At 49.9% G+C, this 26,819-nt stretch overlaps 2 protein-coding genes across 5 annotated transcripts; both read right to left on the bottom strand.

The window, feature by feature from the left end:
- Positions 1-1,978: 1,978 nt before the first annotated feature.
- Positions 1,979-19,270, bottom strand: TOB2 (transducer of ERBB2, 2). Of its 3 annotated transcripts, none has more exons than XM_081083359.1 (2): positions 19,110-19,270; positions 1,979-5,822 (listed from the first exon to the last, which is right to left on the bottom strand). In XM_081083359.1, exon 2 carries the CDS (start codon positions 5,724-5,726, stop codon positions 4,716-4,718), a length of 1,011 nt encoding a protein of 336 aa, XP_080939485.1. In that variant the 5' UTR covers positions 5,727-5,822; positions 19,110-19,270; the 3' UTR covers positions 1,979-4,715. The 3 variants fall into 3 exon arrangements, with proteins under 3 accessions (XP_080939485.1, XP_080939486.1, XP_080939484.1); XM_081083360.1 differs by lacking the exon at positions 19,110-19,270 and adding an exon at positions 13,908-14,022; XM_081083358.1 differs by lacking the exon at positions 19,110-19,270 and adding an exon at positions 11,458-11,912.
- PHF5A (PHD finger protein 5A) lies at positions 4,650-26,726 on the bottom strand. 2 transcript variants are annotated; one of them, XR_013995531.1, is made up of 6 exons: positions 26,073-26,726; positions 25,640-25,663; positions 25,000-25,166; positions 19,110-19,309; positions 13,908-14,023; positions 4,650-5,822 (listed from the first exon to the last, which is right to left on the bottom strand). XR_013995531.1 is itself a non-coding variant. In XM_081083361.1 (4 exons), exons 1-4 carry the CDS (start codon positions 26,122-26,124, stop codon positions 19,220-19,222), a joined length of 333 nt encoding a protein of 110 aa, XP_080939487.1. In that variant the 5' UTR covers positions 26,125-26,726; the 3' UTR covers positions 18,669-19,219. The 2 variants fall into 2 exon arrangements, 1 of the variants encoding a protein (XP_080939487.1); XM_081083361.1 differs by lacking the exons at positions 4,650-5,822; positions 13,908-14,023 and having other exon boundaries at positions 18,669-19,309.
- Positions 26,727-26,819: the final 93 nt, after the last annotated feature.

Genomic DNA, 26,819 nt, shown 5'->3' on the forward strand with positions numbered 1-26,819 from the left:
TGGCCTTGCTGCTGGCAGGGTTGGGTTTTGGCCTGTTTGCTGATGTGAGGACACATCCTGGTTTGGGTTGGCCATTGGCATCTGCAGATGAACAATAATGACCCTGATGATGGAAATGCTACTTGTTGTTTACTCTGGGCCAGCCACTGTGCTCAGCATTTCCCATTCATTGTTTCATTTAATTTCACAAGTAAATATAGTTATTATCCCCATTTTAGAGGTGAGAGAAATGAGGTGACAGAGTAGGCGAAGTGGTTTGCTTGAGGTCACCCAGCTAGGGAATGGTCAGGGTGGGACTCAAACCTGAGTCTTCTGAGAAAGCAGAGTCCACACTCTTCGCTGAAGGGCGTCCTCCTGACAGGTTCCCTGCGGAGGGAGGGGCCTTGGCCTGGCTTTCTCCTTCCTGGCCAACTCCTACTTCGCCTCCTGATCCTAGACTCTCAGGCCTCCTGTGCACACCTGTCCTGTAACTGCTGTCCCACCTGTGCTTCCAGGGCAGATAAAGCACTTAAGCTAGGTGCGTTACTTATATTAACACTAGAGGCCTGGTGCATGAATTCGTGCATGGCTGGGGTCCGGCTGGCCCGCCCCGATGGAAGTCCATCAGGCCGGGCCAGTTGCGGGGGAGGGGTGCCAATTGGGGCCCAGATCAGGCTGGCTGGCTGCAGCAGTGCGCATCATAGGCACTGGTCGTTCTGGTTGTTCCACTGTTCGGTCACTGGGCTTTTATATATATAAACAGGAATGCATGCAAGGGGCCCTGGGGCCCACAGGTGGGCCAGCAGCTTGGACACAGGGATATAGGGATAGGGTGGGCTTCTCCCTGGCAGGATAGAGGAAAGTGAGACCCCTGAGAATGGCCTTAGGTCTGGCAGTCACCCTGGACCAGGGCATCTCTCTGCTCGACACACTGTGCAGGACTGGCCCATGGAGGGGCTGGACATGCAGAGGTTGCACGTTTGGCCTGAGAGGTTCTAGGCCCGTCACATGCTTGGGAGGGGAGGGACCAGTTTGGGCCTGTTTCGGGAGGGGAGGCTTGAGGAGACCCCGTCTCACAGATGCCCAGTGCTGCCTGCTCACTGTCCAGCCTGGAGGCTGCCGTCGGCTCTTCCATGCTGCCCCCAGTGGCGCTTTTCCACAGCTGTTAGGTTTATACGTGAAAACAGCCACACACAGGTCAGCATCTCCGCCTCCCCACTTCCTAGCTGTGTGAGTTAGTAAGTAATCTAACTTGCAGCCCATTTCTCAATGGTATTGTGGAGACAGTGAGGGTGAGATGGGATTCAAGGAATACCTGGCTGCTCTCTTCAACCCAGGGGCCTTTAGGGGCTGGTGTGAATCCCTGCTGGGAAGAAGGAGGTTGTCTGTACCCTCCCCAACCATGGGCAGCATTAATGGGGCCCTGGGAGGGGGAGGTGGCTGAGCCCCAGCCCCACACTCAAGTGGGCCCTCTCACCCCTAAAGCAGCTCCAGCTCCAGAATTACGCAGCAAGAGAAGAGCCAAGAATCCAAGCACCAGGCGTGGGGACAGACCCTGACTGAGGCGGGCTCTCACCTTTGCCCACTCCTAAAGGCCAAGTGGTCTGGAGCCGGCAAATGCTAGAGCCAGAGGCAGCTGGAGGCTGAGCCCCCCTTCAGCCTCCAAGAAAGAGGCTGCTCCTCAGAGCCACAAAAAGGCACCACCCTGTTCTCAAGGCTCTGCTTCCAGGCCTGGCTCCACCATCTGAGGGAGGGAGCTGGGCTCCTTGTCACCCTCCTGGAACCTGTGTCCGATGTGGGCAAGGACCCGTGGCAGTGGGCACTGTGGTGTCCTGTGCTGATGGGGCAGGTGGTAAAAAAGGAGCCTGTGACACTTATCCCACCCACGGATCAAGTGAGGATGAGTGAGTGTTTCTTGAAACCAAAGGGGCTGTGTCACTCCCACTCGCTCCATCCCAAATCGGGGACCAGAAACAAAACAAGCCAGGAGCAAGCAGAAGACTATTATATATCATGCTTTTAATACAAACTTAAAAAAATCTGGAACAATATAAACTGTACAGATTTGATCAATCTTTTGTTTTGTTTTTTAAACTAAATCTCTAAACACACCAATGTCCCATTCCAAAATATTGCACAACATTCTGAATACAAAACGCTGATTGTATTCCTCCTTCACTAAAGAAAACAAGTTCATTGCCCTGCTCCCCAAGCCCCTCTCCACATTGCCTCAATGCCCCCTTCCCATCCCTAAGGGTCAAACTAGAGAATCTAGAGCTCACTGCATTGAGAAAAATACATCATTCTGGACTAAAAGTTTACACTCTTTACAAGATGATCCACCTTTTGATTTGTTCCTGGAAAGAGGGGTAGATAGAGGATGGGGAAAGGGGAGAAAAAGGTTTTATTCTCCTCTTTTTTATTTTAAAGTTTGTTTTTCCTGAAAAAATATCTTTGTTTCTCTCCTCTTTTTAAGAAAAAATCTTGAAAAGAAAAAAATTACATTTTACGTTAGAAATATACATATATTATATATACCTCTTACATTTTACAAATGTAGCAAATTATTCAATACAAACGGACACCAAAAAATGTAAAAAATAAAAAAAAAAGTTTTCCTACCAAACCAGGTAAATTAGTGCAGATTTCTGTTTCTGTTTTCTTAAAATAAAAAAATTTGAAGCAAAAATGCCTAGATTTGAGACAGACAGACTGAACTGGGCCCAAGAGCCCAGCACTGGAGTCATGCTCCTGAACACACATTTTTCTTCGTATTTCAAGACACTAAGGGGTTGGTCTCGCCCTCTCCCTACATGTGGCGAGAAAACAAGCTGACCAGGTATGGGGGGGTACCTGTGTGCGTGAGTTTGGGAGGAGGGAGCGGGGAGGGGGCATAAGGCAGCATCCAACCTTTCCCAGGGAGCAGCAACCTGCCTGGGCCTGTCACCTGTGTGGGAGCCAAGGGCTGGGGAGAGAGGGTGGCCCAGATTGGGCTGGCCCCTGAGGAGTCTAAGGGGACAGATGGTGCTGGGCTGAGGAGGCAGGGCACTGCCCTGCTGGGGGAGGTAGAGCTGGTGCCCAGTGCGGGGAAGGCTGGCAGTGTCTATCTGGGCTGGACCCACTGCCAGAGAAGTTGCCCACTTGGGTCGCTGGGGAGGATGGGGTGGGGTGCCGAGGGCTTTGGAACTTTCCAGTGATGGGGGCCCTGATGCCATGTGCCCCACTTGCCAAAGCATCATGGCATGGAAGCTGGCCCACTACGGTTGGGTTGGAGAAACAGCTCTTCTGGCAGAGGTGGGGAGCAAATGCTCTTCTATATCCAAATACCCCAGCTTCAGTGGCTAAGCCTGGCCTGCCCAGACCACTCCTCTGGCATCAAGGCCAGTGGCGTTAGGTCGGGCAGTGAGAGGGGATGGGCAAGAGGTACCAAAATGTTCCCAAGCAGGCAGGGGCAGAAGTGCACGACAACATCTACAGCCAAAGGACCCAAAAGTCTCAATTCAAGGCTCAGGGCTGCCCACTACAGGCACTGATTCAGAATTCCCACCCCAGGGTGCTTAGGTGAGCAGCTCCCACCCTGGGCTAGTCACACAACAGGAGGGTCCAGGGACTTCTCTTAGGCATCAGAAGCTGGGTATGCCCCTCAGCCCCTCACAGCTACCCTCCCCCCCCCCTTTTTTTGGTCAAATACAAAAGTGCAGATCCCTCTGCAGTCCGGAAACCAGTTCCTCCTGCAGTGCTTTCCCCTGGGATTGTCTCAGGCTCAGCCAGTCTCACCCACCACGTGACCCACCCTACAAAAGGCCTGACAATCGCCCTGCCCTATTCCCCCACCTCAAACATAAATAAGCATTTGCTACAACCCAGAATCACATGGGGGGCGGACGGGACGGGGGGAGTTTCACATGGCTTGGAATTCTTTAAAGTAGGATAGCAAATCATCGCATACTGGCCCCCACCTCCTACTCACACCTCACAGGCCCAGGGAAGAAAAGGCTGCCTGAGAGGCCACACATGTCAACGGCTGTGTCTCCAGGCCACGGTGTAGTCTGGGACGCCAGGTGGGAATGGTGGTGTGCGGGCCACAGGACAGAGATGAAAGGAATTCCAATAGAGGGTTAACCTCCCTGGAGTTAGACGTCAGCTCTGGGGGGAGGGTGTCAAGCGGCCAGCCAGCAGCTCCCTGTGACCCATGCCTGAGGAGCGGGGCTTGGGCCAGACCTATTTGGGTGGCAGGACACAAGGCCTGCTGAGGTCGGATGGCTGTGAGTGAGAGGTTAGCTGGGTGATGGATACAGTGACAGGGGACAGCCTCTCCCTGTTCTGAGGGCCAGGCCCCAGCTGTGGCTCCTGTGAGCTTGAACACACCAATCCTAAACCAGGTGTGTGAAGGAGGGAGGGAGGAAGAAAGGATCGGAGCAGCAATTCACATCAGGACCATTCTTAGCACAGGAAGCCACTAATTAAAGATGTTATATAGAAAACTACATGTAAGGAAAAAAACAAAAGAAAAAACAAACCCCAAACCAACCAAATAAATCATAGGCAGGCAGGAAAACAGCAAGGAGGTTGAGTTAAACACGATTCAGGTGCCTCGGCTGCCTCTTTTCTCTAGAAGTGAGAGTGAGAAGATTGGGAATATTTTCGTATATTTCTTTTCCTCTTTTTTTGGCCTTTCCTTTCCTTTTTCTCTTCTGTGGTCTTGGGTGCTCCTGGCCCCGCAGGCAGGGGGGTGGTCAGTTGGCCAGTACGACGGGCTGGAACGGCTGGCTGGGATACTGCATGGTGTTCAGGTTGTAGCTGAGGCCTTCCACGAAGGGCGTCTTCTCCAGGAAGAGGCTGTTGGCACCGCCTCCGAACACCTGGGTCATGTCGAAGCTGCTGCTGTTGCAGGTGCCGGCCCCACTGCTCTGGCCATCGGCCCCATCAAAGAAGAGGCTGGGCGAGCCACCGCCATTGTACACGAACTCCTTGGCATTGGGCGAGAGCTGGGACTGCGGGGCCGGGTTGGGGGCGACGAAGTTCAGTGAGTGCACAGACAGAGAGAGGCTCTTGTGCTTCAGCAGGTTGTTGGTGGGAGAGCGGGCCAGGCGAGGCTGCGGCGGTGGGGGCTGCTGGCCACCTGCCCCACCGCTGGCCACGCTCCCACCACTGGCTGCCCCTCCGCCCTTCTTCATCTTGGTGGAACCAAACTTGGTGGCAGCGAAGGAGGCAGTAGTGAAAGTGATGGGTTGGGCGGAGCGTGGAATGAAGGTGGGGCTGGGAGACTGACCAAAGGATGGTGAAGGGGAGTTGGACAGGGAGCTGTCCTGACTGCCAATGGGCACAAATACCTGGGCATCAGGGTTGAAGCTGCTCTTGATCTCCTTGTCCAGCTCTGGGGCCACACAGCCCTCGCTGTCATCCAGGTATAGCACTTTCACAGCCCCCTTCTCACCAATCTGGTAGGACACCTCGAAAGGGTCGATCCAGACGCTCAGCTCCTCAGGCACATTGGCCCGCACATCCTCCACCGCCAGGCCGCTCCGCTTGGCGGCCAGCTCCACCACAGGGTCCACGATCTCCCCAATGTGGACGCAGCGAAAGCCAGAACCCTTCAGTGGCTTGTCAGGGTACCAGTGGCCTTCATATTTCTTTTTTAAGAGCCGCTCTAGCTCCTCCCCGAACAGGTCTGCCCGGCGCCGGGGCAGCTTGTTGTACAAGTAGGAGATGATGAAGTTCAGGGCCACTTTGATCTCCAGCTGCATGGCGCTTTCCTAAGCAAACAATCAGTGCAGGGCACGTGCACAAGCCACGGACAGCGGCAGAAGACGGAAGGTGGGCAGCCTTGGGCTCCAGAAGGCCTTGGGAAACAAGAGGGGGCATCATGAGTAAACATGCAAAGAGCCGGGGTCCCATGGCCAAGGACAGACAGAAAAACACCAACTGCAGGTCACAGACCTGAGGTCCCATTTTTGCCCCACCAGTGACTAGTTTTATTTGTGTGACTGGGCAAGTCACTTGTTCTGAGCCTTGGTTTCATCAGCAACATGAGGTTATCACGAAGATTAGGTTAGTTCAAGGGTGTAAACTGCCTCACACGGTACCTGGTTTTTAGTAGGTACTTGATAAAATTAGCTTTTTTTCCTTTTAAGTAATTCTAAAGAAAATAGGGTTGCTGCAGTTCCCAGTATTTTGAGAATTCAGACCACTGGATGACTGGCACCAAAAAAAATATGGAGCCCTTAATTTAGCTGGAGAAGGGAAGGCTCCTGCTAACGTTCTCTGTAATATCTTGGGGAAACTGTGCCCCCAAGTTGTTACAGGCCAAGGTCTAAGTTCATAATCTTTAGTTTTCCTCCGTAAGTGGAAGGGATGCAGGTCACTGAACAAGAAACAGCACTGCCAACATTTCGCTGGGGGCTTGGACTCCAGTCACATCCCATGTGTCATGCTGTGCTCCCTGGGTATGTGTGTGCTCTGGCTCACTCTGGGTTTGCAGAACTGATCTCAGAATTGCACAGTGTAACCAAGGCAAGCACTGCCATCCAGAGAGCCTCCAAGAATAGAGATGAGAGCATGAGCCCCAGGAAAAAGTCAAAACCTGTCAGAACCAGAGGCCTGGGCCAACAACAGAACTGCTGACACTGCTGATGGCAGCTGCCCTGGGGCAGCAGAGGAAAGGAGAGGGAAGGAGGGTCCTGCTGGCCAACAGATCTTTACCAGCAGCACTAGCATGGCCTGAGAGAATCTCTGTAGTTGCTGGCTAGAGCAAGCATGTCAAACTCAAGGCCGGCGGGCCGCATGTTTGACATGCTTGGGCTAGAGAGGGTAAGTGATGAGGGCAGAGAGGAGGAATTTTCCATGACCCTGCGGCTTCCAGCTGGGGCTCCATCATCACTCAGTCTCCCAGGGACAGTGTGACCACCTGTCCTTGGCACGGGATCAGATTTATCAAGTGTTTGGAGATCCCTGGAGCGGAGGCAGCCCAAGATGAACACTCAGATTGTTATTTTGGGACTCCCTCATAGCCAGATTGCACAGAGGTCAAACAGGTTTAGTCCCCAGTTCTGGGCCAGCCTCATGTCTCAGGAAGATGATCTGTGAGGTCCTAAGACCCAGTGAGCTTCATCCCCTCACTTTCTCCAAACGACAGCTCCAGGCTCATGCTGTGGGTGAACTGAACTGAAAAGGCCACCCCCTCCCAGGGCCAACCGGGCCAGAACATGTTCCAGCCAGACCTCTGGGTGAGACTGCTGCTGAGCTCAGCACAGAGACAAGACTGATCCATGATCTGTCAAGGGCATCTTCTGTCCTGTGACCGATCTGGAGCTGGAATTTGGTAAAAATCCCTTCTAGGTCCAGCACAGAGTATCCAGGGACTAATTATAGGCGTGAGGATCTCGAGTTTTCTGAACACCTGCCTCAACTACATCCCTTCTCATTTTCAGCCCTTTGCCTTAACTCATTTCCCTATAATTTTCAGACCTGGGCCATGGCTCCCAGGGACATTTTTAGGATTGAATCCTCAAGCAAAGCTCTCTGAGGCAAGTCTCAGAGAAGATGCACTGGCTCAATGTGGAGCATCATACACACTGGCCAGGTCTAGTCCTGCCCCCATGTCAGGTCTGAGGAGGCAGAGGGTCACGTGGGGCATCATCAGAGGTGCCATCAGCATGCCTCTCTCAAGCCCTCCACAGGGATGCCCAGGCTCCAGGGACCCTTATCTCCTCTCAATCCCAGCCTCCAACAAAGACTTAATCTCCAAGTTGCTCCAAATGTCTATTCACGGTCACTACAGATCAATTCCAGGGTCCTTTTAGTTTTCAGAGAAAGAAGAACGGTAGAAGATTAAGAGCCTTTCTGTTTGTGAGGCCTGAGTTCATCACCAGATGCAAAGCTAGCCACCAGGAACTTGGGTCTCCACTCAAGAACAGCGTTATGGAAGGGCCACAGTGGTGGCCCACTAGAGGTGTCCAAACACAGAGGAGACTGAAAAATTGTGAAGAAAGTTGGCCCTGGTTCCCAAGAATGAGCCTCAAGTTAATTAAAGACAGTGTTTTCAGAAAAGTAAAAGAGACCTAAATCCAGCATCTGACACTTCTCAAGGCACACACAGCCTCGGTATGCCTCCTACGCCTTTCTAGCCTTCTCTAACTTGGGTGCATATTTGCCTTTCAAGTTAACCTCCCCTAAACAGTTCAGCCTCAAAATGGGAGCATTTCAAATGCAGGCCAAAGTCACTGGGATAGAAGCCTCCCACCTCAATATACAATAGAACCACTGTCATCAGCCCTGCCCAGCTAACCAGTTTCTGCAGCATCAGCAACTAAAGCTGCACACCAATTTATACCTCAGTGATGCTGCCGCACAAATAAGGAAGTATATATAATGCCACCTTTGCCTCTTTAATTGGAGAACAGGCTAAGCCAGATGGCTGTGGGGTGGAACCTTACAAAAATGCCAGACAACCAGACTGATATTTTCTGCTCTATCAGCTCAGGCTCTAATTTTGACTTCAAGAAGCTTATGGAACACAGGATTAAAGCACTGGTGCTGTCTTGTCTTTAACTAAAGATAGAAATAACCACTCTGATGAGTTTGTCCTTTTTTTTTTTTTTTTTTTTTTTTAGGCAATGGGCAAATTCTAGAGCTTGTATATAAAATATTTATAGAATGTGGTAAGATTAGAAAGCTTAGAAATAACTACCCTTCAATAAAAGGAACAAGTAGAGCAGGAAAGGACGCTAAGAACATTTCCAACTTTGACTCAGGGGCAGAAGGTCAGAAAGGTGGCAAATGGGGGTGGGGTGGGGGGAGGCTGTGTTTAACAACAGCAAATCTACATTTTGTCAATATACCAAAAAGTTGCAAATGTGAGACTAAATTCTGTCTTATCTTATTTAGAATCTTACCCCCTTCACTAGTTTGCTTTCAGCAACAAAGTTAATCCTGCGCTGAATTGTGTTTTAAAGAAAAGTGTGTAAAAGGACAAAAATGGGGGAAAAGGATGGCTGCAGACGATGTGGTGATGGGATTCCAGAGAAAACATCTAGCAAAAATACAAAGGAAGAATTTTAAGAAGATAAAGTTATGTTTTAAACGAGAAAAGGAGAGATGATGGCAGAGGAAGCCACCAGACTCCCCAAACCATGAGAATCTATAAAAATATTGAGGCACCTGAAGCTTTAACATCCAAATCGTCTTACAACCAAGCACAACTGGATTCAAGTGAGTGTGGACAGAGGAGTCAGGGGGGAGGGATCCTCAATTTTGACAAGGCCAGTAGGTGTCATAAGCTGGGTGCCTGGGAGTCAGAGCTGAGCTCCAGGGGGACAGGGGACAAACCCATCCCACCGGTCCTGGAGCGCCCTGTTGGGCGGGTGTGGTTGAAAGGTTCCAGGACTTGTGGCAACTGAGTGCGCCCCGCACCCCTCTCCGCCCCCGTCTCACACCATCACCCCCAAACACAGGCTGGCACAGCCCCCGTCTGACTGCCAGGTTCCTTCTGCCTACGAGGGCCTTTTCTAGGGCTCTCTCCGTTCCTCCGAAGCCGGGAAGACTTGACTGAACCCCAATGTTAAGTGGAGAGACCGGCAGCAAAGTTGCGCTCTGCATTCTGGGAATTGTAGTCCCCACAAACCTCACGCTCTGGTTAGAAGCAAGTGACCTACTTCCTCTGCACACTACACCTCCCTGCGCACTTTGCGAAGGCTCGGCCGGCAAACCACGCATGCCCAGTAAAAGGAGCTGGCCGACGGTCGGAGAACCATGGAAAAGTTTCCGATGCACATGCGCGCTGTGGCGGATGGCCCATCCCCCGCCCTCGGCCTAGTACATTTTATATAAATTCTACTCGTCGGGCCCACGCGCCGTGGTTTACCACCCTACCGTATCCATGTCTTGGTTTCTCGAGAGTCTGAACTCTTTCTCCCCACCACCTCCCATGACCGCTGAACTAAGGATCTGCTTCAAATGAGTTCTTCCCGGCCGAGGGCGGCGGACTGGAATGGATAAGGTCACATTCCCACCCCGCTGCCCCTGCGGCTTTAATCTGTATTCCTGGGGCTTGGTGGTCTCCGTCTGGAGTTGCTGTAGGTTCGGTGGATTCAGAAAGAAAAGAGCCTTTTCATTCAACGCCCAGCGGGCTCGGCTCCAGCATCCCAACAGCCAAGAAAGTAAGGGCAGGAATGAAAAGCCAGTTCCCCGGGCCTCTTGGCCAAAGAAATTCCCAGATAAACTGCGGGGAGGCGCCAGGCCGACAACCTGACAGCCGATGCCAGCGGGGCCCAAACCTCACGCCTCTTCTAATCCAAGTCCCAGTAACCAGACCCGGAGAGGAACATGGGAAAAGGTTCCCGGGCAGGGAAGGAAAAACTGTGCCTCTGACACCTGCACGGTCCCTTCCAACACTTAAAATTGTTTGCATCTCCTCCCACTGCAAGGCCTGCTCTCCGACCAGACTTACCAGCTTCTCAGCAAAGCTCCCCTGCGGAGCGCTAAACCTCCCTAATCCCTCCCTCCACACAAGCCGGCTTCCCCCTCCCCTCAGGAGGGGGATGGGGACAGGTGCCCAAGAAAGCCACAGGGGTGTTTTTCTGCTGGAAAATCTAAGATGAGGGACCCACTCCTGGGGGGGGGGGGAGGAGAAAAAGGTCAGTGTACTGAGCAGGGCCCAAGACCCTCGCCGCTGGCCCCCAAGTTGAAGCCTGCTGGATGGGGTTCTGGTTCCCTGGGGGCTGGGAAAGGGCCTGCCAGTTGCCTTTCCTCTCGCTGCCCCCTCCTTCCCCCCCCCTTTCTGGTCAAGGACACCGTCCATCCCCTGGACAGGAGGGAAGGGGATCAGGCTCTTCCTCCCGGGCACCTCACCCCATCAATCCACCCACTGCTATTGCTCTCAAGGCACTTTTTTTCTGGCCCAGTTTTCCCTGAAAACACTAAAGAGGATAAAGAGCTTAAGCCCAAATGCTGAATTCCGGCTCAGTGGCCAGAGGACAGCCAGCAGTGACCGGTTCAAAAGGGGCCTGTCCACCCTTCATCCCTCAGGCTTCACCCGGCCAGATACAAACCCTATTAATCCTTGCCCCCCCTTCCCCGCACAGGGGAAAAGCAGCAGAAAAACAAGGCCTGCATTCGCTCCTGCCTCTGATGCACTCAATGGTGATGGGAGATAGGTGTTTTGGAGGAACAAGAAAATTCTAGCCAGTCTCCAGGGAGATTAAGAACTGAGGGGGGCGGACAGGGGGGGATGCACCCCACCCAGGAGCGGGCCACACTTGGAGGAGGGAGAGAGGGGAGCTCTGGGGTACCCCAGGCTGAGAGCGAGCGTGCGGCGGGGAAATGGAGCGCGGGGGGAAGGGGGTTCCCGGGGGAAGGGAAATGCTGCCCAGGTGTGGGGCGGGGGCGCGACAGCAGCGTGGAGCGTCCAGCGAGCGAGGAGCGGGGGTGGGTGCGGAAGCCGTGGGGACTGTCGGGTCTCCGGGCCCCCCACGCACTCACGGGTCTCCGCGGCGGCGGGCGGGCTGCCGACCCGGCGGCTTCTCCCTCCAGAGCGGTCCTGGGCGCGGGGCGGAGACCGCTCTCCCTTCCTTCCACGGGCGCCGCCAGGCCGGGCGCGGTGTCCCTTCCTTCGCGGAGGGTTGGGGGCGAGGCGGAGGGTCACGGGCTGCGGCTCTCAGTAGTAATTCTCGCAGCTTTCCAGGAGGTCGGGCTCCGCGGCGGGGGCGGGGGGCGGGAGGGCCGGCCGGCGGCGGCGCGGGGACGGCGGGCCGGAGGGTGGCTGGCGTCGCGGGACGGAGGACGGTCCGGGCTGTGGCCGGCGGGCGGTGCTGCCCTTCGGGCCCCGCGTCTCCCAAGCCGCTCCCTCCCCTCCGCCGACGACCCGCACCTGCCCGCGCCCCGGCCCGAAGTGAGCAAAGTCAATGAAAAGTTTCACCCTTAGCAACCCTGCGCACGGATCCGCTCCCGCCCGGCGTGATGCGTCCTCCGCCCGCGGGGCGGGGCCGGGCGGCCGGGACTACTTCCGAGCGGGCGGGCGGCGGAACCCCCGGCGCTGCCGACGCGCGGGCACCTGCCCTCGCCCCCCCGCCCGGCCGACTCTGCCCGGCGCCCCGGTCCCCGCTCCGACGTCAGCGAGGCCGCCTGCCCTGCGCATCGCGGCGCCTCCTCGTAGTCATGTCCGTCAGGCCCCAAACCACTGAGATCCGCTCGCCGTGCAGCCTGTGTCCGCAGGTGGACAGCGGGCTCCGGAGGGCAGGGTCCTGGGATGGGACCGCGCCGCCCGCGTGGGGTGTGCTGGCTGCGGGGAGCACGGCTGTCGGCGGCCCGACACTCGCCCCCAGGCCGCCTCGGCGAGTCCCTCCAGCTCCGGGCGACCTGCCGTGCGGCTGCCCTCGCACCGCCCGTGACGAGCGGCGGGGGCGATAGGAGGGGCGAGGGGACGACCCGAGAGCTGGAGACGTTTCGGGCTTCATCCCCTCGGCTCAGCCCGGCTCTGCGCGCTCATGCGTCCTCAGAGGGCGCCCGGGACGGCTCAGGGAGGGCGAGGGGGACCGGGAGGGAGAAGGGGGAGGCGAGGGAGAAGCCGGACGGCCACGGGGGACAACCGCCTCTGGCGCCCCGTTACCTCGCGGCGGGGCCCGGCCCCTCTGCGGACGCCCCCGCTCTCTCCCCGGCTGGTGACCCGCCACCTTGCTCTGTCACAGCCCCGCCGGGGGGGTGGGGGTCTGCGCCGGCCAGGCCTGGGGGCGCCGGTCCCGGATGTGGAGCGCCAGCCGCGCGCTCGCCTCCTGCCCGGGCCTGGCCACGCGGCTCTGGGTCACTGTGACTCGGTAGGACGCGGAGTGCGGGGGGGAGGCCGGTGCCCTGTCCGCTGGCTCCTGCCCCTCCCTCAGTCGCCCCTTCCCCATCTCTCCCACCCCGACCTTTATTCTCATTACAGACAGTTCCAGCCCAGCGCAGCCGCCAAACGCACGGCGGGTGGTGAGATCCAAAAATTTCCAGCTACGAACAGTGGGCACGTTTCCCCCTTGGTCGTTCTTTTTGGCAAGGGCCGAGTGCAACAGCAGCGTGTGGGGCTAAACGCCCTTTCCTTGACTGCAGCAGAGAAACCCCGAACTGGAGCACACACTCCACGGCGGAGCCGGGAGCCCCATCCCCCCCACGGAGCGCTGCAGCTCCTGGGGCTCCAGGGACTACTTGCCTCGTGCGTCAGCGAGGCTGAGCGTCACACACACGCCCCTCCGCCATACCCCCTCCCCGCCCCTTCTTCTCCCTCCCGCTCCACCTCGCTCCTTTCCCCTCCCTTCTTTGCCCTGTTCTCCCCTCCCTCCCCCTCCCCCCTTTTCCCCCCTCCCCCCGCCTGTTCCACTCTGGGAGCGGCCCCGCCCACCCGCGGGGTTCAGAGAACCGAGCAGCTAAAAATATAACTGGTGTGTTAGCAACAGCCTCCCCATTGGTCAGTGAGGGTAGAGGCGGCATCTGATTGGGTTTTCGAGCCAACCGCTCGCACGAAGGTTAGAGACCCGGAGCCCAGAAACACAGCCCTGGGGAGAGCGCGCGTTTGAGCAGCGGGGCATCGCGAGGGATGCTGGTATTTGTAGTAATTTATTAGAGGCAGCAATGGAAATGGAGGGTTTGATTCCCGATTCTGCCACCAACCATGCTATCCTGATTTAACGGCAACAAATTTGCTTACATCATCAATCCTGTTTTCTCATCCTTAAAATGTAGATTGTATGCAAAGCCTGGCTCAAATAGTTGCTATTCTTAAAGGTAACCGTTCTGGCCAAGTTACACTGTGCTGAGTTCTGTGTGCATTTCCCAGTAGGAAACCTTACAAGACAAAATGATGGGAAAGGTGAGGGTGAGGTGAAAGGAACTCTCCTAGGGTATCCCGGGAAGGGGGTGGGGGGCGTCCATATAAGCAGATAAAGGATGGAGGACTCTACCATTCAGTGCAGGCGGAGCGAGGGCACTGATGTCTGGAAGGCAGGCTTTGAATTCGTGTTCATGCTTTTATTCGACTCTCCTGCAATGCTGGAAACAGCAACCCCGAGCAGCATCACTGAAAACAAACGCAAAAATCCAACCTCCTTCGCAAATGGGACCCTGGATAAAGGGTTAGCATGTCAACAGGAAAAGCAAACGGGGGAAAAGGTAACCACCCTTCCTAACTGCTCATGTTTCCACTTACTAGTACTAGTATGATGTGGCGAGGAAGACGCTTTTTCTCTTCCCAGCATGATTTCATCTTGCCAGGGCTTGTGAGCTGAATCCCTAACCCAAGCATTCCACAGTCCCTTCCCGTTCTGAATAATCATTCCCTGAAAAGCACACAACCATGTTTGAAAACGGCGAGCTTCGGAAGTAAGCACGTGCAGAGGGGAGAGGCGGGCAAGTTATGCCGGAAGCTTTGCTGCTGTGACAAGTCAGGCTGGTCATTAGTGCCAATTAGCTCTCAGGGGTGAGTCACTCTCATATACACATGCCAGGGCGAGAAAATTGGCAGTTTCTTTTCAGTTATCCAAGAAAACAGTTCCTCAATTTGATTCTTCAGATCCACTGCCCAGCAGGGCAGGAGCAAAAAAAGCCACAGCTGACACTGGCTTTGGAGGAGTGATTGGATGCAGGGCAATGACTTGCTGTTCGTTCATCACTGATTTTTAGAGAGTGGAAAGACGAGTATCTGAGAGAAACACATTGATTGGTTGCCTCCTGCACATACCTCACCAGGGCCCCAGCCAGGGAGGAGCCTGCAACCAAGGTACATGCCCTTGACCTGAATCAAACCCAGGAGCCTTCAGTCGGCAGGCAGCGGCTGTGTCCACTAAGCCAAACCTTCTAGGGCTGAAACTGTAGTATTTTAATAGAGTAACTGCATTTTAGTCTTGATGGTGGCAGACAGGCCATTTGGGATAGAGTTGATAAGGAACTGAAAAACTGGGAAATTAGGGGAATTGGAATCCTTTTTTTTAGGCAGAAAATTCCAACCAAGGCAAAGAATCTTTCACCTTTACTAGTACATCGTAGCTTCAAACTACTATCAAACAGCTGCAGGTCAGAACAGAGTGAGTCTCTGAAATGCAGTCAGTTCAGTTTGATTCCCTGAGAAGTTAATTTTCTTAAAAGCTGCTACTTGGCAGGCCAACGTCCACATCTGGTGCATGTACTGGCTTGGCACAGACTAACACATTAAAAAATTTAAATGAGTTGACATTTAAAAACTGGAAGACTGCACAAAGATCTTAATTAGCCACTTGTCTTTAATTCAAAAGATCTGGCAACACTGGGCATTCAACCTGGCAACTGGAGTTGAATGGCAGCCCCCTCTCCTTTAAAACAGGGCCTGTGCTCTGGATTCTCGCAAGGTCCCCGGCACTCCCTATTGTCTCCCAGACAGGGAGGCCAAAGGTCACGTAACATTTATCATCATGTTCGGGTTATTTTTCTTACACTCCCCCTTTCAATCAATTATATTATTCACCCAGACTCCTGAGTTTGTGACCTCTTTTCCAGTTCAATGTAATTATTTGAGTGGCTGCCTGTTGTGTGCTCTGTAGTGGAGGGAGAAGCAAAAGGAGCTCAGGGGTCTATGATCTAATTCATTGTTTTTAAACTCTGGGTCATGACACATTATTGGGGTAATGAATCACTTGGGTTTAATGGATTTCAGCCAGAATCTTTAGGGAAAAAAAAATGAAAATACTGGAGTGCAATACACAGAGTAAATATTTCATGAGATTTTTGTTAAATGTATATACTAGACATGAAAAGAGTCCAAGTGAGAGATAGTTGTGGAGTAGAGTATCTGGAAGTATCCATGACATATTAGGAGCTTAGAAGGAAGAGGTACCGAGTGGGCTGGCTGATGTGAAGGGGCTGGCTTAGGGCAAAGGAAAACGAGACAACAGGGAGTGTGCAAGGACCATCCCTTCAGCTGCCCGATGAGCAGCACAGACAGAAGCAGAGGAAAACCTTGGGGGCAGGGAAGAGAGGGAACCATTTGGAGGACATTCAGTGCCAGGACTTACATGTTTCCCTGTGGAGAAGCAGAGACCCACTATAAGAGAACCACCATTTATGTAAAGCCTTCCCAGTAAAGGTCAGGCCCGTACAAGGTCGAATTTAATCCTATGACCCCAAAAGGTAGGCACTATTATCCTTGATAAGAAAAAAGCACAGAAAGGCTAACTGACTCACTAAAGGTCAATAGCATAGCAGAAATCAAGGTCTGATTATAAAGGCCACACACTTCTCACAACGTTGTTGTTTTTTTTTTTTTGGGGGGGGGGACTAGATTCACTCCATTTTTTTTTTTTTTTTAGCAAGAACAATAAATGCAATGTTTAAATATGTGTACTGTGTACTTGAGAAACTGGAAGCAAGACACCCATCCTTTCTAGAACCTAGAACTGAATATTTAATAAAATTGAAGACCATTCTGATTTTTTGTGGCCATACACAGATCATTATTCTAATTTTCTTCACAGAACTGTATACTGTTGGTTAAAATTCAGCTTGTAAGCCATGTTTTCCCACAGAGAATTTGGTACTATAATAATGCTAATTTTTACAATTGAAAAAAAAATTTCTAAAGTCCAAGGTAGACAAAAATTAATTAGAATCAAACCACTGCCCGGTGGGTGTGGCTCAGTGGTTGAGCATTGACCCATGAACCAGGAGGTCACGGTTTAATTCCTGGTCAGGGCACATGACTGGGTTGAGGGCTCAATCCTCAGTAGGGGGCATGCATGATGCAGCCAATCGATGATTCTCTCATCATTGATGTTTCTATCTCTCTCTCTCTTCCCCTTCCACTCTCTGAAATCAATAAAAACATTTTAAAAAAATCAAAACCATTTACTTTATCTCAGGTATTTTTAACTCATTCATTGTATTGTATTGTTCTCTTGGTATCTGAGAGAAACAGGCTTATGAAATTAGGTGAAAGAGGAGTAGAGTTCAGAGGAATTCACTGGGTGAAGGTTGAACTTGCCCCATTGGTGATTAGTGTGGAGTGGGTATGCCCTCTGACATCCTACTGGGCATTAATCTTAAGTTTCCTTGCAAGACCTTTTACAGGCATTCACATGGAGACTGACAGAGCACTTAAGGTGGTATTTTGTTGAAATTAAGGAGTAGCTTTGAAAATATTTTTAGATGCACGATATTATGTGGACCAGGGTGGTTAATAAGCAAAACATTTTGACTCATATATTAAAACAAATTACTATAGAACCAATGACACATTATAATTATAATATGAAAATGATGTTCTTTGCCACTTTACATACTGTAACAACCCACACCTGATGTTTCAGAACTGCTCAGAGAGCTCCCCAAACACATCATCCCAGATTGTCTTGCCCCACCCACAAAGGCCCTCATCTGCCCAACCCGCTCTTTGCCTTTACGTTCAACATGTTTCAAAGCTCAATTTATTATCTGGGTTCTTTGACTTCAATGATTTATTCAATACGGAGCACCTGCTATCTGCTGCACAGACCAAGAGTTGGTTCCTGCCACCATTGAACACAGCCGAGTAGCAGTCAATAATTACCAAACGCTATAAACGGAATGCGTGTGGTGCTATGTAGACGTGTAAGGTGAACTGACTTAGATTGGGGGTCCAGAGAGGCATCTTTGAGGAAGTATTTAGCTGCGGTCTGAAGGATGAGTAGGAAGGAGTTCGAGGAGCAAGACTGAGCAAGCACTGGAGAGGGATTAAGAGCACCGAGGAGGGAAGGAGAGCAGCAGCTTCAGGAGCCGAAAGGAGGCCCGTGGCGGGCGTGCAGGAAGCAGGTCAGGTGCCAGGGACGCGATGGGAAGCCTTAACACGTAAGTGCCCAGCCTGTTTTGTCTTCCGGACAGAAAGTGTAGTGCCAGTCACCGCTTTAGCCCTGTGGCCATGACCTTCCCCTAGCCTTCCTGAGGTGCCCCAAGCCGTGCCAAGAACCCTTCCTTTGTGCATCCTAGGGGTTATACTGGAACTGTTTCTGGCAGGCTCCTTTATTAAATTCTTGAAGGCAGAGATTATCTTAATTTAATTTTGGACACTCAATATATCACTAAGAGTTTTTTTGTTAACCCAAACCAAAGAAGTCAGAAGACTCATTTCTGTCCTTGACTTTGCCACCAAGTTGTAGCACAACCTTGGGCTAAGACCCTGGATCCTCTGGACATGCAACCTTTTCCAAATCGATGGTGTCCAAAGGCCTACTTGACTAGATGTTGCAAATTATGAATGCACCTCCTCAGGGTAACTTGCTTATCATCTCTAGTGGGGACAAAGTACAGACAGTTGAGTTAGGGTCAAGTATGTCTGAATTTGCCCTTCGTCTGTTATTATTTTAATATGTTTTTATGTTTATTTTAAAAAATCCTTCATGTGAGTATATATGCACTTTATGAAACAAATCAACTAAGTTCAGTTCTCCTAACTCATCAATTTGAACACATTTTGTCACATTCCCTTCCCCATCATTGGAAGCTATCTATTCAGTTCAAAATTAAAGTTGGACAGGAAAAATAGTTTCTAAAAATGACTTTGGTTTACCTATAATGAAAGGCATGAATAGTTTTGAATTTCTTCACGTAGTAATAAGATCATGAGATGCTCAATGAATCTCAATACTTCTATTCTGAATCACAAATTCCTGGGTGACTAAAATAAATTCCTGGAGTTAAACTTAAATTAGATGGTGGTCAACTACCAGAAAATAAACACCTACTTTATTAATACAATAGCAACAGAAAGGGTTTCCAATTTCTTAGAACATGAACCAGCACCACCTGGTAAGTGTTACAAGATTAAACACCCACATTTACTGTTCCAAGAGCTCCTTACCACACTGCTGATGTTTCATCAAAGACAACTACCATCAGAGCTGCTGTAAGATCACAGGTAGTTTTATAGTCAAAAGATCACTGAAATGATATAATTTCTGTTTTAGAAGCTCTGATGTAGAGAGAACTTGTCAATGTGGAAAAAAGAGTCTTGCTTCTTGAATTCAAGAAAAACCATGAACTAATCTATCATTTTTTTCTCTGATTTAGTCTGCCAGAGCACTCTGTGAAGAATCCTTTTCCATTCCTACCACCTTATCTGGGTGAGAGGAGAGGAAAGGGCGAAGAGGTGCCAATGTACTAACAGGCAATTTGGGCGATGTTCTGCACTCCGCTCCCTTTCTGTTGGCAGTAGTAGGCGTCTTTTCTGGCAGCTGCAGCAGCTTGATGAGGGGAGAAAGAGGTCACCCACCAATCACCTCTTCTTGAAGCCGTATTTTTTTCGTTCATAGAAGAGATCTGTCTTAGAGCTCCCCAAATTGACAATCTTTGGGCAACCATCCCTCTGGAAAAGAGAAGAATAGAGAAGTTATTAAAAGTCCTTGAGCCTATATTGAGAGGGATTTAACATAAAAATAACTTTTGGATTAGTGGTTCAGCCATTCAGTTTGCTATTTTAGTTATCCTATTCGATCAGTTGTCAAGAACTTACTAAGCACCTAGAATGTGCCAGGGCCTGTCTACCCTCAGTCCGGTGGTCTGCACTTACAATGTTGGGTTCTTAGCCCACTTCGGTTGCTAATAACTATGATATAGTGAGATAGGAGCTAAAACTCTTAAAATGTCCAAAGGGTTTTCTTCTAGTGAAAGGTAAGATAAGGAATAATCATCTTCAGATCAAGCTCTCTGGTTCTCTTCCACTATCTCCCCCAAAAAAGAGTGAATGTGCCCAGCTGGTGTGGTTCAGTGACTGAACATCGACTCATGAACCCAAGAGGTCACTGGTTCAATTCCCAGTCATTCCCAGGTTGCGGGCTTGGGCCCCAATAAGGGGCATGCAGGAGGCAGCCAGCTGATCAATGATTCTCCACATCACTGATGTTTCTATCTATCTATCCCTCTCCCTCTAAAAATAAATAAAAACATACTTAAAAAAAAAAAAAGGAGAGAATACCACCAAGGAAAAAAATCTAAAGACTATTAGGAAATAATACCTTCATTCTAAATATCACAGAATACTGGGTTTAATGTGTCCTTATTAATGCACTTAATTTGACACATGGTCTTGGGGGAAGAGTACTCCTGTGCCAGAGGTGGCTGCTGACAGTCCCTCCTCTGATGTGTAATGACATGCCCCCTGGCCATTTTGTGAGCCTGAGTGGTTTCAGTGAAGCCCCAGGGAAGCTGTGTTCTGCAGAAGTGACGACTCCATTAGTTGATGTGGAATGATGGCAGGAAAACTAGGGGAGTTGCTACTGGAAAAAACTTTCACAGACCTGATGATTTCATTTTATCCATGCCAAAGGTTGTTGCTTCCTGTGACACTGGGCTACAGAATGAATCAATGAAGTCCTTAGACATCTCATTTCTAATTCAGCTGATTTCTTTTTCCAGGGACTAATATCAACACTACAAAAATATCTGAAAACACACAAAGCCAACACTAACATTTCATTATTTTCTAGAAAATATATACCACGTTTTACACTGAGAACTACCATCTGTGGAGTTTGGTGTGCTGAGGCAGCCAGGCTGTGGGCCCAGCCCCATCAATGGCTTGCTAGGTGAGCTCTAGTAAGCTATGTACTCTGTATTGTAAGCTCTCGTACAAATGAGGGGACAGCTGCCTTTTCCTGGCTTAAAGTCGCCTGACATTAAAACACAACAGTGCTCTAAGACCTTTAGCGATGCTATGAAATTTTGTGGAATGACGATAACCTGTTTAGGCTTATTGTGCTATACTGACTTGTGTGACTGTGGGCAAGCCACTTCTTTTGGACTCATATTCCTCAGTTGTAAAATAGGCAGACTGGTTAACATTTACAAACTTGTACTTATCTAGCCCTAGAGTCCCGAGCGGTGCCACACCAATGTGTGCAGTTCTATTCTCACTTGTAGCCTAGGTTAAGGCGGAGGGTTCTGGAGCGAGGCTACCTGAATTTTGGTAAGTTATTGACCTCCCTGTTTAGTCACATATAACTCTGTGTAGTACATATAAAATTATTGCAATAGTAAAACCTACCTCTTAGAATCAAGAATCAGTAAATGTACTTAGAACAATGCCTGGCAGATAGTCAACTCTTAGTAAGTTATAAGAAGTTGCCAAAAACAAATATCAGCAATTTCATAATGGTTCAACACACACACAGCTTCTATATAAGATATTTTTGTGAAGATAGGACTACATATTTTAAAAGTTTGGAAACCAGTGCCTTGGATTATTAGATCTTGGGGTTTATGACATTTTTCTTACTGACTCACAGGTTTCCTGTTTTCTTGCCTAAATTCCTGCTTTTTATTTTCTACATGTCTTTCATGGGTCTCATGGTCGTTCCCAAATTCTACCAATGTGAGAGGTGAGGATGTGGGAACTGGATGGAACTGGTTGGCTTATGTTGGAATGCCTGTGAATGGAGAGCATGGAAAGGAAGATGGAAGGACTGTAAAGAAAACTTGGAGGATGCTACAGGAGAATATTTGTGAGTTGAGCTAGGACTTTTTTAAAAAAAAGTTTTTATTGAGTCCTGGCTCGTTTGGCTCAGTAGATAGAGCATCAGCCTGCGGACTGAAGGGTCCCGGGTTTGATTCCAGTTGGGAGCACACGCCCGGGTTGCTGGCTCGATCCCTGGTGGGGGGCATGCAGGAGGCAGCCGATCAGAGATTCTCTCTCATCATTGATGTTTCTCTCTCTCCCCTCTCCCTTCCTCTCTGAAATAACTAAAAACATATTTTAAAAAATGTTTTTACTGATTTTAGAGAGAGAGGAAGGGAGAAGCTGGGCTTCTGTAGCAATCACTAAGGAGAATCCAGTGTCTTTGGGTTTTTTTCCCGAGGAGGGCGGTGTGTCAAATCTATTTTTATGGCAGGAAAGCAAGCTACAAAAATTACCCTGTACCAGTTGATGAAAACCCAGTCAGGACTTTCAAGTAAAACTTTAAAACTAACACTAATCATGTACCAAAACAGAACATACCAAAGGGAAATACGTACAGAACTGAAAGGAAGGAAAAGGCAACTTTTAACTGCTCTGATGTTCACTGAAACGGGAGAAGAAAATGGTAGAAATAGCACGAGTGAGAGGCACACCCTTAACCCCCCTAAAAACAATATAGTGAGATGGTGGAGTTAAGTGCTTTGAGTTAGACCATGCATCCTCAAAGGGGACAAAAACATCCTTGCCATTACAGTGGTTTATGACCTAAAGCTCCTCCTTATGCAACAAAAATCTTATTCCTTAGTACTTAATTCCTCTCGTTAAGGGGAACATTTAATTTAAATTTTAACTTTTCTCCTGGGGGGAGGGGGCAACAATGAAAAAAAAATTTGAGAAATACTGAGTTAGATAGACCTTGAGCCAAGTTGCCTAACATGTCTAACCCTTAATTTCCTCATCTGTATCACACAGGATTTTTGGGGAAAAGATGTTCAGCATAAAAAAACAAAAACCACAAAACCACCAACAAAGGGGGCATCTATAATACTTTCAACAATAAAGATAAATTTTAAAAAAAGTGTTTCAAAAAAATGTTCTGCATAGTACCTGGCACATAGCGAGAACACCATAAATATTAGCTATTTTGTTTTCTGGTTGGGACAGCTGAGGAATGGTAAGTAAAAGGAGTAAAGGAATCAAGGGTTACAGGGAATCAAGACGATGCTGCATTAGAAGAAACTACAAATTAGTCCTCGGGCAGCAACACCCACAGGCACTGTCCCTTACGCCTGAGCGTTCGCGAAGCTTTGAAAAACTAGATAGAACACCCAGCTTTGTTTATTGGTCTAATTCCCTTAGAAATGATGAAAGTTGCATAAAGAGAACTATAATGAGGGTTAAATTTTAACTTTCCTCCTTAGGTTGTGGGAAAATTTCTGCATAGGAAAAAGTCTTGGGCCCTTCATCTAGATGGTGATCTGTAAGCCTGAGCGGCTGGATCATGTCACTGGGCTGCTTTGGGCTCCTTGGAAACAATGTAAGCTGGGTGTCATCTCAAATATCCTCAGAACATTCCTGTATAATGGGACGTAGGGGAAGGGACAGAATGAGGCAAGGTATCAGGTCACACACCACATGCAGATGAGTCAGAGCACTTAGCACCTATTCAGCACTCTCTGGCTCCAAGTTTATGCCAGAGAACAACTCTAGCAACAACCACGAAAAAGTTCAAGAAAATAATGGAATCTTTAGCTGGTTTAAGATTTTTTGTACTTTCCTCCTCACTGCTGTTGTCGTACCATGGTTTCATTACTTGTAGACTATAAATAATGACCCAACGCTAAATAATGACCCAACGCCTACTATGTACCAATCTGTAGGGGGAACGCCTATCGATAACTTATAGGGATAGCACCAAAAATGTGTCCCACCCTTACACTACATGTCAGGCACTGTACCAAGAAGTGGGGAAGATGAGATACAAATACACAAACCAAGGTCCTTTCTCTAAAGGAGTGGAATCTAGGTGGCAGATCAGAGCAGCAGGATATGATGTGACAGCAAAGGTACTTATGGAATTACATTTGTCATCCTTTATCAACGACCCTTCTCATTTCCCTAAATAACAGAAGACTTAAGTAATAAACAGTCTTATCTGGCCTGACATGTCACACTTACTGGGGGTAGACAGGATCCACATACACAGACTGCTGAGGTGGCAAGGTTGTTTCTCCTCAACACAGGCACTTCCTACTAAAAAGACTTACAAAAGGACAACCTGGGGTAATGGGGACCCCACAAAGTTTAGTCAGATAGTCTGGGTTTGTCACTTATTAGTTGGTTGAGGGACTGTAAAATGGGGATAATAATAATTCCTATTTAACAAAGTTATTGTGAAGAATAAGGGAGAAAACATCTATAAACTACCCTTTGCTCGTGGGAATATTAAGAATTATACATTTCTTGCTTTATCCTAGATTAGGTAACCAGATCCCTTCTATTAGCCTATTGAATCACACTTCCTCTTATTCTGTCGTAAGCAGATTCCTGGGACTTCCCTCCCAAGAAGACGGCTAAATAAAATCGGTAAAACTAACCCTGGCCGGTTGCTCAACGGTTAGAGCATTGGGCCCCACATGGGGGTGGGGGGGGGGTGGTGTTATTGGGTTTGATTCCCGCTCAAAGGCAAGCTGGGTTGCAGGGTTGATCCCCAATGCCCAATGTGTCTTTCTCACATCAATGTTTCTCTCCCTCTCCCTTCCACTCTCTCTAAAAATCAATGGAAAAAATATCCTTAGGTGAGGATTAACAAAAAAAAGAAAAACAGTAAAACTCACCCTTAGTATAGAACTATAAGCCCTCTATCTTGCATTTGGTCCAGCTAGCCACTGCCACCACATAATGTCAAGGGCCAAAAATGTCAGGAAACAGAATCACAATCAATTCCACATTATCAACCCAAGAAATTCTTAACCTCTTAAAGCTGAAATCAACCTGAATTGTCCCCAATTCAAATGTCACTACCTCCACCCAAGCAGTCCTTAATGATAGTAAAGAGAATTACTGAGTGGCTGTTACACACCATGCACTCTGCTAGGACTTACAAAATGCAGGGTGTTGTTTCTGAATAAAAATAATCAGAGACATCAAAGGAATAGAGTGAGGGTTCTCCAAATTGCCGGTGTTGACAAAGACTTGCTTCTCTTGCATTTTTACCCTTGATGGAAAATAACTGCCTTTTATCGGACTACGCCCAGTTTGGCTCACAGAATTTGAAGAAATTATAACCTAGGTGACTAGCTGAACACAGTAATCTCTACAGACTATAGGAGTTTGCCACGGCTGGCAAAGTTTTTTTTTTTTAATGTCTTCATTGATTTCAGAGAGAGGAAGGGAGAGGGAGAAAAAAAAAATATCCATAGTCTGCCTCCTGCACGCCCCCTACTGGGAATTGAGCAGTAACTGGGGCATGTGCCCTGACCAGAAATCAAACCAGCGACTTCCTGGTGCATGGGATGAAGATCAACCAACTGAGCCACATTGGCCAAGTGGCAAAGTGTTTTTAAATAAAAGATCAGATGCAAAGCTTAGAATACACTCACATCCTTCTCCTGGATGGTGCACTCCTTGCAATAATAGGCGTCAGAGACTCCCGGGCCTCCACAGATCACACAGCGCCCCTGATAGGAGCCGTAGTTACACTCATCACAGATGCGCACCAGGGTGCAGGGACGCACATAGGAGTCACAGATCACACACTTGCCATCACCTATGAGAAAAAGAGAACAGACTTATGTCCACTTGCAATTCCTTGCCCTCCTCCTGTTATGGGGAAAAACACTAGTCTCCTCAGACAGTGGCTTTAGGGCCTTCTACTTTGGCATTACAAAACCTGGCTTCCTTGGTGTTCACCTCAATCCCCACAACACATTGGAAAAAGCTAATCGAGTAACAAGAACTTAGAACAGCATCTGGTAGGTGATAAGTCCATATAAATGACTGGCAAAAACTGTGTGTTGGAGGGGCTCAAGCTACTTCCTACCCACAGCTACAGATTTTCTCAAACCCTAAGCATAATAGTGTCTAAAACGTGGAAGCTGGGGTAGGGAGGTGGAGGAGGCCTTGGTTGCAGTGCGCCGTTCAGTGTTCACAGGCTTCCAGGAACATCCACCTACAGCCTCTTGCTGGCTCCACAGAAACTGGGTGCGAGGGGTGGGGTGTCGGAGGGCGGGTTCCACTTACACTTTTCACAGAGTCTTCCGATGGCTGCAAGAACAAAGACGGTAAAGAGTACAATTAGAATTACGATTCTGGCGAAGAAGAGAAAAACATCCTCGAGTTTGGGGTGGGAACAGAAGCAGGGACTGCAAAGGGCGATTTCATCCACCTCAACCCTCACAAACTTTCCAAAGCCACGCCTTCCTGAAGCCCCTCCCAGGTCCCGGACCAGGAGATTCCCCGGACCCCACCCTGGCCACCCGCCCCCGGCTCCCAGCACGCGTGTCCCCGCCCCTTTTCAACGGAGGCCAAGAACCCGCGCGCTCCTACGCTACCCGCCGAGAGGCGGGAAACGTGGCGCCTCCGACGCAAGACCTTGGGAAGAGAAGGAGCCCTGACTCCCCAACTCCTAATGCTACCCCCACCCGGAGAGCCGCGGCCATGGAAGCTGTCTCACCAACACCAGCCTGCTTGCGACAAAAAATCAAGTCCGGATGATGTTTAGCCATAGTTCGCGCTCCAGCCGGCCACCGGAAACTCCGGGAACTTCCGTCTGACCTTTAACCCCCGTTGTTCCTGCCTCCTTGTCTCCGTGATTGGTCCTCGAGGCTTCTGTCGGCGTTCGCAAGTTTTGCACGAAGCCCCGCTCATTCTCGCGCGATCTGACCCCTACGTTCCAAACACTAGTTTCCGTTGTAGCGGACGGGCCAAGTCCCGGCAGGCCTGTGAGTCATAGAAAATTGCCTTTGACCCATTTGAATGGGAGAGGCAACCTGAAGTACAAATAAGAAATTTGCACTTCGCCCTGGCTGGTTTGGCTCAGTGGTTAGAGTGTCGGCCTGCGGACTGAAGGGTCCGGGATTCAACTCCAGTCAAGGGCACATGCCCAGGTTGCAGGCTTGATCCCCAGTGTGGGGCATGGGCAGCCGACCAATGATTCCTTCTCATCATTGATGTTTCTATCTCTTTCTCCCTCGCCTTTCCTCTCTGAAAGCAATAAAAAAAGGAAATTTGCACTTCGATAAGACGTCCTTGTCGGGTAGTTACTCCTACAAATGTTGTTATGCAGATTTCTCCCCTCTTCCATGTTGGTTGCTAACCCGGGAGCTCCGCCCACTGCGCTCGCGGGCTCTGGAGCCTCAGTGGAAGCCCCGCCTTCTCCGTGACGCCTCTTGCCTCAGGCCACGCCCCCTGCCCGAAGGCT

The sequence above is a fragment of the Myotis nattereri genome (assembly GCF_964212035.1).
Source record: "Myotis nattereri genome assembly, chromosome: 2".
Classification (NCBI taxonomy): Eukaryota; Metazoa; Chordata; class Mammalia; order Chiroptera; family Vespertilionidae; genus Myotis; species Myotis nattereri.

What these genes read in the sequence shown, in the direction of transcription:
- PHF5A (XM_081083361.1), bottom strand. Translation starts at nt 26,124, where the DNA reads ATGGCTAAACATCATCCGGACTTGATTTTTTGTCGCAAGCAGGCTGGT. An exon ending in TCGCAAGCAGGCTGGTGTTG is followed by an intron (nt 25,664 to 26,072) that starts GTGAGACAGCTT and finishes TTGTTCTTGCAG; the next exon opens with CCATCGGAAGACTCTGTGAA. An exon ending in CGGAAGACTCTGTGAAAAGT is followed by an intron (nt 25,167 to 25,639) that starts GTAAGTGGAACC and finishes TTTTTCTCATAG; the next exon opens with GTGATGGCAAGTGTGTGATC.
- TOB2 (XM_081083359.1), bottom strand. Translation starts at nt 5,726, where the DNA reads ATGCAGCTGGAGATCAAAGTGGCCCTGAACTTCATCATCTCCTACTTG.